This window comes from Aotus nancymaae, unplaced genomic scaffold (genome assembly GCF_030222135.1).
Source record: "Aotus nancymaae isolate 86718 unplaced genomic scaffold, 86718_ANA_hifiasm-v0.15.2.pri h1tg000108l, whole genome shotgun sequence".
NCBI lineage: Eukaryota > Metazoa > Chordata > Mammalia > Primates > Aotidae > Aotus > Aotus nancymaae.
Window position 1 is genome coordinate 32,045,274 of NW_026988523.1, and position 13,022 is coordinate 32,058,295.

The 13,022-nt window shown below is 40.2% G+C and overlaps 1 protein-coding gene across 1 annotated transcript; it reads right to left on the minus strand.

The window, feature by feature from the left end:
* Positions 1–8,561: 8,561 nt before the first annotated feature.
* TCHHL1 (trichohyalin like 1) lies at positions 8,562–11,729 on the minus strand. The gene is made up of 2 exons (XM_012462759.2): positions 11,592–11,729; positions 8,562–11,120 (listed from the first exon to the last, which is right to left on the minus strand). Exons 1-2 carry the CDS (start codon positions 11,727–11,729, stop codon positions 8,562–8,564), a joined length of 2,697 nt encoding a protein of 898 aa, XP_012318182.2.
* Positions 11,730–13,022: the final 1,293 nt, after the last annotated feature.

Consider the following 13,022-nt stretch of genomic DNA (forward strand, 5'->3'; position numbering starts at 1 on the left):
TATCCTCATCCTCATGCTCCACTTGTCCAGACATGAGTCTAAAGGAAACTCCCATCCATCTTTGTGGGGGCCCCTTCAGGGGCAGTTATGTGTCGTCCGCCAGCCTCAGCACTGGCTCTGAAACATTCCCCAATTTCTCCTTTAGTGGTTTGTGGAGGTCGGGAAGAAATGCGTGTGGTATTTCCTGGAGGTTCTTGACAAACCTAATGTCATGAAACCTGCTGACCCCTTCAGGCAACATGTATACCCAGACACATATCGATAGTGATGGAAGAATTCCATCTTTTCTTCAAATTCTATTTTCTTTCTATTTTTACTTTCTTTCCATAAAATGGTGTCTTATTTTCCCCACTAGAATGTAGAAACATGAGGGCGGGACTTGGTCTGCTTTGTTCACCGCTTTATTCCCAACACCTAGAAGTTGCTTACCAGGTGGCAGTCATGTAGTAAATATTTGTTGAAAAACAAATCAACAACTCTAAATTACCATATTTTGCCCCCCTTTAAAAAAAGTTTCTACACTGTTTCGGGTGCCATGCCCAGCCAGGTCTGCGCTGAGGTAGCTGGCAGGAGTTGGATGATGAAGCTTTATTCATGCCTTGGGCTGCACGCTCTCCAGTTGTTTCTCTGGAGCAGGTCTTGTCTTCTCAATTATGTGAGCTGCTTGAGGACAGAGATCAAATTTTTTTCTTCTTAACTACTTAACACTTGAAATGGGTCTAGGATCCATTAGTGATTGTTTATCTGTTTATTGTTCAGTAAAAGGATTAGAGGTTGCCAATGGGGGAGTCACGATGTGTGCTCATTAACTGCTTACTGACTGATTAGTGATGGCAAATCCTGATGAGGTCAAATTGACCCTAAAGACAGAGTGGATGTGGCTGTTGAAGCTGCATTTGGGTCCTTTATGTAGAATTCTGGGTTCTTCTTGCAGAGTGTGACGTCTCTGACTGGTTCCTGAATGTCCTTGGCTCTTTCTTCCACCATCCTAATATAGATTCTGACAAACATATTCCTGGCATTAAGAGTGGTTATAAAACTGGAAACATATCACTGTATATAAACCAAAGCATGTCTTTTTCTACTACTTATAAAGTAGTCTTTGAGAGAGACTTGATTTTTCCCTTTTTAGTGTATTTATTTATAGCCCCTGCATATAGATTTGAAGCTACTTATCATACACAGTAAAGTGGTTAAATAAAAAGAAGTAGAAAATTAGAACTAGAGAAAAAGAAAATTCAGATTTGTCAATCATAAAGGTCAACACAATTGCTGTTATTACTCTTCAATCTTGGCTCAGGGCTTTCTGGCAGCAATTCCCAAAGGAAAAGACCATCAGTTAAACGGCCTTCACAATCAGAAAGTAAGATAACTATGTATACTTTTTCTGGCAAAAGAGAGAGTTTCTCAGAGCTGAACTCTAAAAGGAATATCTCATGGGGGACTTTATACATTTGGGTATCTCATGATAAAATGGACAAAGTTCTCAACAGCATTTTGATAGCCAAAGAAGTGGTGACTTTCACATGTGTATTTCTTATAGTTTTGACAAAAATTGAACACGTGAATGAGGAGGTTTTATTCAATGGGCATAAAAAAATTAAGGATATGACTTCAATATGTAACTCAATGAAAGCTGTTATGAATTGTAGATGAATGTGGTCCCTCTGTGTGGCTTTCTTGAGAGTTAGTTGTAGCCAGTGGTAGAGTTTAGGTTATGTGAAGAGTGAGGAGATTTTTGTTTCATACTCAATCATCCATATTCCTCTAGCAGGAGTGTCAGGGTTGGCGTTTCTGCATGGTGCTTCCTCAGCACTGTGGTGGAGTGTGGATCTTCCTGTGTTAAACCCAGAGGAGCAAGTGTTAGGCAGAATGACATGAAAATGGAAGTGCTAAGGCAGTCCTACCACCTTGTAAGAGACAGCTGCACTGCAGGGAGATGGGCCACAAGGGCTATCTTTCTCTTAATTACATAGTAGCATCCTGGACTTACTGAATTCACTGAGTGATTTGGAATGATGGAAAGCAGAGTGCACGTCGGTGTGGATCAGCCAGGCAAGTAGAATGAGTATTAGATTTAATTACTGGGTGATTCTGATTGGTGGTGGGAACTAGCCTCCGCCTACACTGTTTGAAGGCTTTGATCAGGGAACACTATTCAGTGCACTGGGATCTTCAATGGGTCCCTCAAAGTCCCTGCAACAAGGGGTGTAGTCACTGACTCAGCATGAGATCTCCCTAGGCAAAGCTGGGCTAGAAGGAAAACGTGGCATTTGTGAAACTGTTTTGGTTAGACTACTCCTTTTGTGTCATGGATCCAGATTTGAATGCCCTCCTGATGATCAAACAATGAAGTAATATGTGGATGTATCCTGTGCCCAGAGGGCCAAAATCTGAGATGTAGAAGAAGCTAAGGCTGGGAGCTTGGGAAGCCTGTAGATGCCTTGCTTCTTCTCCTCCAAGCACACACCACACACACACACACACACACACACACACGCACCGGGGATGCTAAGTGATCTTGGGTGAGTTGATCCCCTTCTTTGGGTCTCACTCAGCCTTTCTGCCAACTATTAGCAGACCTCTTGTTCTGATGTTAGGAATCCCTAGAAAAGGGTTCCTAACCTACTTTTAGGAGTAGTTGGTGAACTTCTTGAGATTTTGTGTAACATTTTAAGCACATACACAAAATGAAGCACAGAGGAGTTAAGGAACTTGCCCACAGACACACTGTAAGTGACTGGCAGATTCAGAATTGATTCTGATTTGGGCATAGTCTGACTCCTGAACCTGTGTTCTTAACCACTACTCCCTTCTGCCTTTCTCATTTCCCCACTTCTTAGATTCCTGTCTCTTGATATTTTGAGGAGGAATTATGAATTTCTATTTGCCATTGCCATCTTAACCAGTAGAAGTAATGCACTTTGAATGGTATAGGCATGCCTTAAAGGTAGACACTGAGTGCTTTGTGGGCATTGATCTGCAAGGGTTGATCCTCCCAACCTTGCTGTCCTAGGGTTTGGTAGTCAATCATGGAAATATGCCACCTTTTTTTTAGACAGGGTCTCACTCTGTCACCCAGGTTGGAGTGCAGTGGTGCAATCATGGTCCACTACAGCCTTAACCCCCGGGGCTTAAGCTATCCTCTGGTCTCAGCCTCCTAAGTAGCTGGGACTACAGGCTTGCACTAGCAGACCTGACTAATTTTTGTATTTTCTGCCCACCTCAGCCTGGGAATTATAGGCGTGAACCACTGCAGCTGGCTGGAAATATGCCACTTTCTCAGGGAGAAACATGCCATTTTTTCAGAGATCTATGATCCTCAGATTAAATTAGGTCTCCCTATTAGTTTATTTTCTCATAGCACTTGTTGACATTTGTACTTATGCACTGCTTTTGTGTTGATTTTTTAGATGACTCTTCCCCCATCAGACTGTATGCTCTATGAGGTCAAGAATTGTCTATTTTGTTAATCATCATATACCCTGTATACATAGTTTAGTAGGTGGTCAATTGTTGAATTAACAGATGAATAAAGTGTCTCATATTTGGTACTTTCCAGGTTCAATGTTTAATAGCAAACAGATACATATTGAGCACCTACTCATGCCAGGTGGTTTGCTGGGCACTTTCATATGTATTATTCCACTTATTCTTTTTAAACATATTTTCTTATTGAAGAATATTCAGATCATAGGTGTATAACTTGATGAATTACTACAAAGTAAACACTTCCATGTAACCACTGACCAAATCAAGAAATAGAATATTAATCAACACCCCAAAGTCCCCATGTTATACCCCCTCCCTCCTCCCTAGTGGTAACATTATCCTGACTTCTAATACCATAGATTAGCATTTGGTTTTTGTTTTTATTTTTGAATTTTATGTAAATGCAGCCACTCAGTGTGAAGGCTTTTGTTCTGGCTTAATTTTGTCAACATTATGCTTGTGAAGTTCTTCTATGTCTCGTTGCCGTGTAATAGTTCATTGTATGAATATAGCTCAATTTGCTGTTGTCCATTTTCAGTTAGTAGATCTTTGTATTGTCTTCTCCTTTGGGCTGTAACAAACCATGCTGCAATGGATATTTTTCAACATGTCTTTTGGTGCATTTCTGTTGAATTATCTACCTGGGCTGGAGTTACTCAGTCATGGAGTTGGCCTATGTTTAGCTTTAGAGATACTGCCCTACAGTTCTCCAAGATGATTATTATATCAATTTATTCTCCTACTACTAGTGTGAAAGTTCTAGTTGCTCTACATCTTTGCACACACTTGACATTATTGCTTGTAAATTTCAGACATTTCATAGGTATGAATGGTTCTCACCCTGATTTAATTTGCAATTATCTGATATCTGATGTGGTTGAGTATCTTTTTTATTGGCCTTAAAATTATCTTCTTTTATGTCATTTCTTTTTTTAGAAAAGAGATTGCCTTTTACTTATTGACTTATAGGCGTATGTTGTATCTTCTGCCTACTAGTTCTATTTCTTTTTAATTCTTTGCAATAACTGTGAGTTATAATGACATTTTATACAGGCAGATACTGAAGTCACAGAAGTTAAGTCATTTGCTCAAGGACACTTGGTGGTATTAGGGTATAAAAATTATTCCTTCTCTTCAGTGGCTTATAATCTATTTGGTTGGGGAAATAATGCTGAGAACAATTAGTGTGTAATATTAGCTAGCAAGTATTAAAGTATTAATCTGGGTGGTGCAGACTATGAATGATATAATAGTTAAAGGATCAGTGTGAGCTTTCTAGTGGAGGTCAGATTTAGTCTAAGTCTTGAAGAATATAGATAATTGAGGAAGCAGAGAGGAAATTAAAAAAAAAAAAAAACATTTCAGGGAGGGTGACCACAATAGCAGAGGCATGGAGATGGAACTAATACTATTAATAACAACTTGCCTTTGAATAGCTCTTTGCAGAACTTTCCGCCTGTCTTATGCAGGGACGTGAGTGCAGGGACCATAACTGTTCCATTCACTCAGGTATGTCCCGTGTACACTGTGGTGCTGGTACATGACCAGTGCTTAATAAATATGTTCAAATAAAATGAATGAATGAGTGAATTCAATCCCAATCGTGCCCCCTGTAAACTTAGTAGGATAGAATTTAAATGATTAAGGTGAGGGTTAAAAGTTAAAAGACAATTAGATGACCAACCTATGGCTTCTGAAAGATTTCTATAGAAACTAGTGGTAAATTGTAATTAGAGAGATGATTACAGAGAATCTGATCAGTTTAAACTTGATATGGCATGTAGAAAAGCATAAAGCGTCACTGAGAGGTCTTGAACAGAGGGAGGTGAAAAGGTGCAAATGATGTTTTGCAAAATTCATGAGTGATTGAATGGGGACTGGACAGAAAGCAGGGGACAGCTAAGCAGAGGCTGTTGCAAGGATATAGGCATTCATTTACGTATTCAGCAAACATTTATTGAAACAGTAGAATATATCTGGCACTAAACTTCATGCTAATGAAGAATAAGAATAGCAAGATGTGTAAGTTGTGAGCCTCGCCATCAAGGAGTTTATAGTCTAAGAGAAGAGCTTAGACAAGCATACGAATAATTATAACTCAATAAATAATGATTTTTTTAAAAGGCCTAAAGACTATGGAGTTCAGAGGGGGATAAGATCTTCTCTAGCCAGGGCATCACGAAGGATTCAAGTGCTCTGGAACCGCGTCCTGCCTGCCTCTGCCTCCCTGCTCCTCTGCCTCCTCTCTATCACGTTACCTTCTGTTATTACCCAGAATTATCTTGTTTATTTATTGTTATTTGTCTCTCCCTTCCTTCAGTAGAATACAAGCTCCAAGATGATGAGCCAACTTGTTTTGGACACTGCTGTATCCCTAATGCTTCACCTAATATCTGGCTAACTAACATGGATTTTAAAAAAAATTTGGAACGAATATATAAAATGTCATCAACATTAGATCCCATAAGAACAGGATTTGGTCATTCAGGAAAAGTTGTGGGGAAAGATATTATTTTAGGTGGAGGGTACATGAAATCCTACAGGGAATAGAGAATGAAAGATGGATCTAGAATATGGGCTTAAGAAAAACTACTGAGATAACAGTAGATTAGATATGAAGAATGAGACGAGGCAAATGACTATTCCAAAGTTTGTGCCTTTGAAACGTGATAGAACGAAGATAGAATGACAGTAGGAAGGAAATTGAGAAGAAAAGCCAGTTTGTCTGGAAGTGGTTGACAATAGAAGGCATTGTATCTGTGAGCATTTGTAGAGACTGGATTGAAGTGCACAGTCAGGTTTGAACAAGGTGAATTGAGACTCATCAGTGTGAAAGAGATAATAGTAACTTGAACCAAGCATGGGTTCTCATGAGGAGAAAGTTCATAAAAAGAAGAGTCCTTGGAAAGGGCCCACAGTCTTGGGAACTGGATGACAGGAATTAACTAGGGAGATGGAGAAAGTCCAGTGAAGGGAGTATTTCGGGAAAGACAGTCATTGGTGTCTGCTGTCCAGAAATGTGGAAGTTGGAGGTCTTTAGGCTTATTGGATGGAGGGCAACATCACCTTCAAAGGAATACTTCTTGAAGGATCATGGCAAAAAAAAAAATGTCCAGCTAACTTTTCTTCCTTCTGCCCACCATTCTATTAGGGCTGATTGCTAGAATGCTAAGAGAATGTTTAAAAACTGTTGCTATTAAGTTTTTTATTTTTTCAGTTAAGAAAATAAAATACGCTTAGTACAGAAAATTTTGATTTCTTTTTCTATTTTAGTAGAGATTAGATCTCACTATCTTGCCCAGGCTGGTCTCAAACTCCTGAGCTCAAGTGATCTTCCCATCTTGGCTTCCTAAAGTATTGGGATTACAGGCCCGAGCCACTGCCCATTAATTTAATGCCCTCAGCAAACCATATAGGTAAATGTTTCTGCTTTTCAGCTGTTCCTGTTCCCCTGTGAATTGTACATCCTCTGCTCTGACTACCAGCACCACTGCCACTGGAGCTGTTTTGTCAGTCACATTTTCTTCAATATCAGTGAGGATTTCAACTGTTTATTGGCCATATATATAGCTTCTTTTGTGAATTTATTAATCATGAAGTTTTTCATTTTTATGGACTTAGGTACCTATTGCCACATTGCTTGCTAAAAGGGATGTTTATGCTCCAGTGTGTGTGTGTATATATATATATATATATATATATACACACATATATACGCGCGCACACACACACACACACACTAAAATTATATATAATTATATATTAATTAATTATATATAATTTTATAAACTAAAATTATATATGCATAATTCTTTTCTTTAGTAAGTCTATAGTATATGTGTGTGTGTATATATATCTATACTAGAGCATAGACTAACAGAAAAACATATGTATTTTTCTTTTTTGTGAATTGTTTCATCTCTTGCTCATTTAAAATAATACGTATTTTTTCAGATAGTGATATAATTCATGTTTGAGTGTAGAATGAAAAGACTTGAAAATATTGGAGGGGGAGGGTATATACTTGGATTTTTGGCTCTGGAAAATGTAAAGGTTGATGTGGAAGAATACCGAACCTCAAAGGCAGAATGCAATAGGAGATGGAGGCTTGGACTGCTTTTTGGCTTCAGGAAACATAGTATGATAACAATTTTATTCCTTTCCTGAGTCATGACTAAGCTTGGAGAGTATCATACTTTAATTATAGTCTTTTGAAAAAACACAAATAACTAAGATTGTTTTTGTTTTTGATCAGTGTCTCCAAGGCAAGTTAGAGAATGAAGGATAAAAAAAAAATGAACGAACAAAAGAAATTGATCATCAGGTTGTTTAATTATCAATTTGAATTTAATGCCCTCATCAGACCATATATGTAAACCTTTAGTAGACTCACTGGATGGTTGGTTACAAGAGCTTCTTATGAAATCAAGCACACTTTAGATTTGTGTTTTCTCTCTCATAATTATTCTGATTGTTTATTTGAGCCAGAAGCTATGAACAGTTTGTGTAAGGAGTGGGATTTAATAAAAATTTGTTGGATGAGTAGTCAAGTGCTAGAAAACCATAATTAAGTTATGGTGATATCTAAAGTTATTCTGAAGGATAAAATTTTAGGATGAACTTGAAATACTTCTAGGAAATGTCACGAAGCAGAGTAATCTATATCTATGAATTAATATTTTATGATTATGAGAGAGTATTGCAGAGTCTCATAATTTCTTACTGCTACATTTTAAATTCAATGAATCAGTTGGAAAAATTGGCACCTGCTAAAGATATGGAAGGAATTTTTCTATTTTTAATGACAGGTACATTGAAATACATTGTCTCATGACAAAGCCCATTCTGGCACTTGGAAGTAGCATTATCTGGTAGGAGTTTTACAGACTGTATTTGTTTGGTCAGATGTTTCTTTGGTGGTGGCTCCCACTGCTGAATACTTTATTATTTGCTCTTGTAGAAACTTAGGAAGGGAATTTAAAAGATTGTTAATCTGAATATGAATGTGTACACGTGAATATTGAGGGTGATTGGGAGAGAAGATGGGAGCATGTTGAGATGATAATGATTCATTGCTTTGTGGTGCTTGCCTCCCTTTGTGGTACCAGCCTCTCTCTCTGAGGGTGACCGGCCTGGGGAGCTGGTGTTTCCTGTGCACCAGCAGGACTCTCATCAAGTGGAAGTCCCCTGGTGTATGGTTGTGTTGCTTGGCTGTAGTTGAAAAAGACAGAACAATCTGAGATCTCACTGGTGAGGGATACACCGCAAAGCCCTGGGCCTGATGCCTGAGCTATCTGAACTTGCTTTTGATGCTCCTCTTGGTTTATGTTTGTTTCCTGCAGTATCTTCTGCTGTAGGTACTGGTATAGTGGACTGGAATGGACCGTACTCTTCTCCACAGAATGGGGCTCTTGGTCTCTCTGCATCTGCTTTTTAAGACTTGACCAGGAGACTGAAGAATTGTGCTCTTTCTTGGTTGGACTTTGTTGGCTATCACCTTCTCCTGACAGCTCTTGGGGACTTTCATCTTCCTCCTCCAATGTTACAGGTTCCTCTGTTTCAAGTTGTATCTGAGGGGAGGCTGAATTGTCCTCATCCAGCCTTTTTAACAAAGTATCCTGGGCCTCTGGTGTATTTCCTTTCTCTTCTTTGCTACTTGGGCCTTGGACCTTTAATTTATTTCTGCTCTCTCCCTTTCCAGGGAGCTGCATTAGAGAAAGCTGGTCAGTGAAGTCTTCATCCAGGGTACCTGTGATCTCTATTTCCAGGGACTTTCTGTTTTCATCTCTTGTGGATTCCTGTGCTTCTGGGTGTCCATTGGGCTCCACAGCTGCACTTGGGCCTTTGGTTCCTGAGCCTTGACTCTTGTGTTTTTCTCTGGCAGGCTGTTCCTGGTCCTCTGTGAGCTGTATATCCTCTCCTCTGACTGCCAGCACCACTGTCTCCTGAGCTCTGTTTTTCTCACCAGGTGTTCCCTGCCTCTGGGTACCTGGGTTATTATTGTGACCTCCTTGCACAGACTCTCCATGTGGGTACCCTTGACTATGGGAATCCCCTTGCATAGGCAGTTCACCTGTCTTTGAGCTGCTGTTGCCTTCCTCTGAAGCCAGGCTGTTGGGAGTTTCAGAAGACCCCTCATCGTTCTGTGTGATTGGTGACTCAGGGTCCTCCCTCTGGTAACCATCCTCCTCCTCAACTGGTTTGTCATGAGTCTTGGTGACCCTCCTGTTTTCTCCTGCAGACTGCTTCTCAAGTGGTGCTAAATCTCGCGTCTTTTCTTTTGCCTCCAGTGTCCCTTCTGCCGCAGGTGCTTTTTTGCTGTTCACAAATGCTTCTGCTGTGCCTTCTTCAGTGTGTTCTGCCTCTTCTCCTGAGACTGCTGCTCCTTCAAGTTCAGGGTGAGGTTGATCTCCTCCTTCTGAGCTTAGATATTGTGTCTCAGAACCTTTTTCAGCATCTTTTGATTTTGATAATCCTTGGAGTTCCTGATACTTCCCATCCTGTGTTTGGGTTTCCAGAACTAGTGGCCGAGTTTTTCTGTCATGTTCTTTCTGTCCTGCTGTTCTATGCGTCTCAGGGCCTCTCCTCTCTTTCCTTTCATCTCTCATGTCAGATGATTCTGAACCATTTCTGTGACCACCTTGGTCTTGCAGGTCCTTTGTTTCACATTCTTTTTCTTGGGCCTCATATGTTCTACCATAATCCTCAGTTTCACCTGAATTCTTTGTCTCAGCTGGTGTCTGGTCAGCATCCTTTCCTGGTTCTTGATTGTCAAATGTTCTACAGACATCCTCAGGATCAGTTGATTTCTGTGTCTGAGATGGTTTCCTGGCAGCAGCTTGTTCTGGCATGTCAGCATGTTCTGAATTGGGTTCATCTTCCCCTTGCAGGGGTGGTTCTTGTGTGTTAGAGTGTTTCTCCTTTTCTATTCTAACTTCCTGGTCTTCAGATGGTCTCTGTGTTGCTTCTTGTGCTGGTGAACTTTGGGTTCCCAAATTTCCTTCCTGTTCTCCAAACTGATCTCTTATCTTGGAAACACTTTGCTCCCTGGCTGGCTCATCTCTCTCTCGGGGGACCTCCTTATCCTGTCCCTTTCTCTCTGTGGGACTGCTGGTCTGTTTTGATTCTTCCATTGGCTTCTTTGTCTTAAGTTGGCCTTCATTGTCTTCTGTTGTTGGTACATCTTGGGCCACTTCCTGACTCTGTTCATCTCCTTGCAGGTGTTGGTTCTTAGGGTCATTGTGTTCAGATGCTTCTCCTGAAAAGTTGTGAGTCTTGGCTTCTCTCCATGGGTCCACTCTGTTGTTTCCAACTGCTCCATTTTCTTCAGGCATGAGCTGAGATGAGGATGCCATTCTTGAAGGAAGCATCCTCTCTTCTTGAGTTAGTGAAGTTCCTGCTGTCCACTGACCATCTCCAGTGGCTGTCTGAAGATTCACATCATCTGGCTTCTCCTTCTCTGGTTTAGTCGCCTGTCTTAATTCTGAACTTAGTAATGATTGTACGTCAAGATAACAGAGGTTCAACAAGTTGAAGATTGCAAGAACAAATTCATCAAAACTGATGATGTAATTACTGTCAATGTTCAGAAGATTCAATTTTTTTTCCACAGCATAAAGGACACATGGCTGCATGAAAACACAGTGAGAAATTAGCTTATTTTTATGTGGTCCAGTGTCCTGAGTGTCTCCCAAGAATTCTATTTTACTGAACCCATTCCTCAGTAACTGGTTAACTTTCCCAGAATAGCAAGAATTTATTGGTTCTGCATGCCATTTTTTTTTTTTTTTATCAGAGAGCTATGCCCAAGAAGGAGCATTTATATCATTTGTGAGTTGTATTTTGATGCATAAGGGTTTGTGACTCCTTTCAGAAGACAGCTTTGTGGAAGCAATAATCTCAGTGATGAAAAACTCATTTTCTCTAAGCAATTGCACAGAATAGGGAACTGAGATTGGAAATAGTCATTCAAGAGTCAGTGAGTGCTGAGAGCTGGTAGCTAAGTGTAAAATGGATGGGGATCACACATGCTCATCTTGCTTGGAATGTAAAGAAAGGGTGAGTGGGAAAGAATTTCCACAGCTCTATGAGTAGCTCACCTGAAGAAAGTCCCCAAACTCGCCCTGGAGGAGTTGCTTCAGTTCTCTGCCGGTCAGTGTTGTCTGGTTACTGTCCTCACTGGCATATTTGTGGAATGTCTCAATTACACAGAGGACATCTCTCAGGAGCCGAGGCATCTTTACAAACTCAAGAGAGGCTGTGAGAAAGAACAGACAAAGCTCATTTTCCAGGATGGGTCCTTCAGGAAGGAGATACCAAGGTCATCCTTTTTGTTCCTCCCCCATCTCCACTGCATCCCCTGCTCTATTCTGTATCTTAAAATATTATATCTGAACTCCAGGGGTGATTTAGTTTTGTACCAGACATTGTGGTGAGATCATATCACACCACAACGCGTAGGTAGGTATTAGAAGAGACAATTCTCCCCACCCTTCAGTAAACAGCAGCATTCATGTGCTTAGATAAAGCTTCATTGCAAAAGGAAGGTGGTAAGAAAACTCAAGCATAAGGATTAAAATGCACAAATGAAGCCAGTAGAGTTGAACCCATTCTTCCAGCCTTGTCTGAGAATGTCTATCTGCTCTTCTCTCCCTTTGGCTCAGTCTAGCCTCTTCTGGTTAGGAGGGTATAACCTTTAAAGTTAGTAAAGCTTCTAGTGGAAAGAGAAGTCACACCATAAAAATCAACCCCTGTGTTTGCAGGTGAAAACAACATGCTTTAACCAAGAAGACACGATTCTGTGTCCCAACCCCTTAGTCATTCATTTCCCATCCTTTAAATATTTCTACATTTTCATTGTATTAGAGATATGATCCTGTGCCTTGTTGAATAATATTCATGCCTATGACACACAAATAATTTATATTTTTTTTAAAAAGGAAAATGATCAGAGAAGTTTATGGAACTCCATAAGCAAGGAATGCATTTGGGCGGTGGGTGCTCCCAGTTTATTATTAATAGGGGTTGACATAGACTTAAAGTGCGTTTCCTCTGAAATCCTCTCACAATCTCACACATAAGAAAAACAGCAGCTGAAATCCCAAGTATGCTCAAGCAGATGGACTTACCTGGTTCACAAGTGAGAGCAGGTAGAACGTGGGGCAGCGGGTTATGAGCTGACAGCAGGAGCTGGAACCTTTTATTGAGTCCCTAATTGCGCAGTTAAGGAGACACCCTCTGGGTTTAATGACCTGATTTATCACCACCAAACCCAATCTTTCCTCCTCTGTTATCAGTTGTCTTAATTTTATTTCCTTCTTTTTTCAATGAAATCTTAGCTTCAGATGCATCAAAAGAAAGGGGAAGGGGTTTCTTGATTCATTTACTGACTTTGGAGATTATAGTTTTGAAGGATCTTCAAGGTAGTGTTGGCTTCCCTCCCTTATTTTTTAACCTAAGGACATAATTACATTTCTGTTTGACAAATCATAGTGCTGGCAGGGACCTCATAAGTCATCTGATTCCTCTGT

What these genes read in the sequence shown, in the direction of transcription:
- TCHHL1 (XM_012462759.2), bottom strand. Translation starts at nt 11,729, where the DNA reads ATGCCTCGGCTCCTGAGAGATGTCCTCTGTGTAATTGAGACATTCCAC. An exon ending in AGTTTGGGGACTTTCTTCAG is followed by an intron (nt 11,121 to 11,591) that starts GTGAGCTACTCA and finishes GTTTTCATGCAG; the next exon opens with CCATGTGTCCTTTATGCTGT.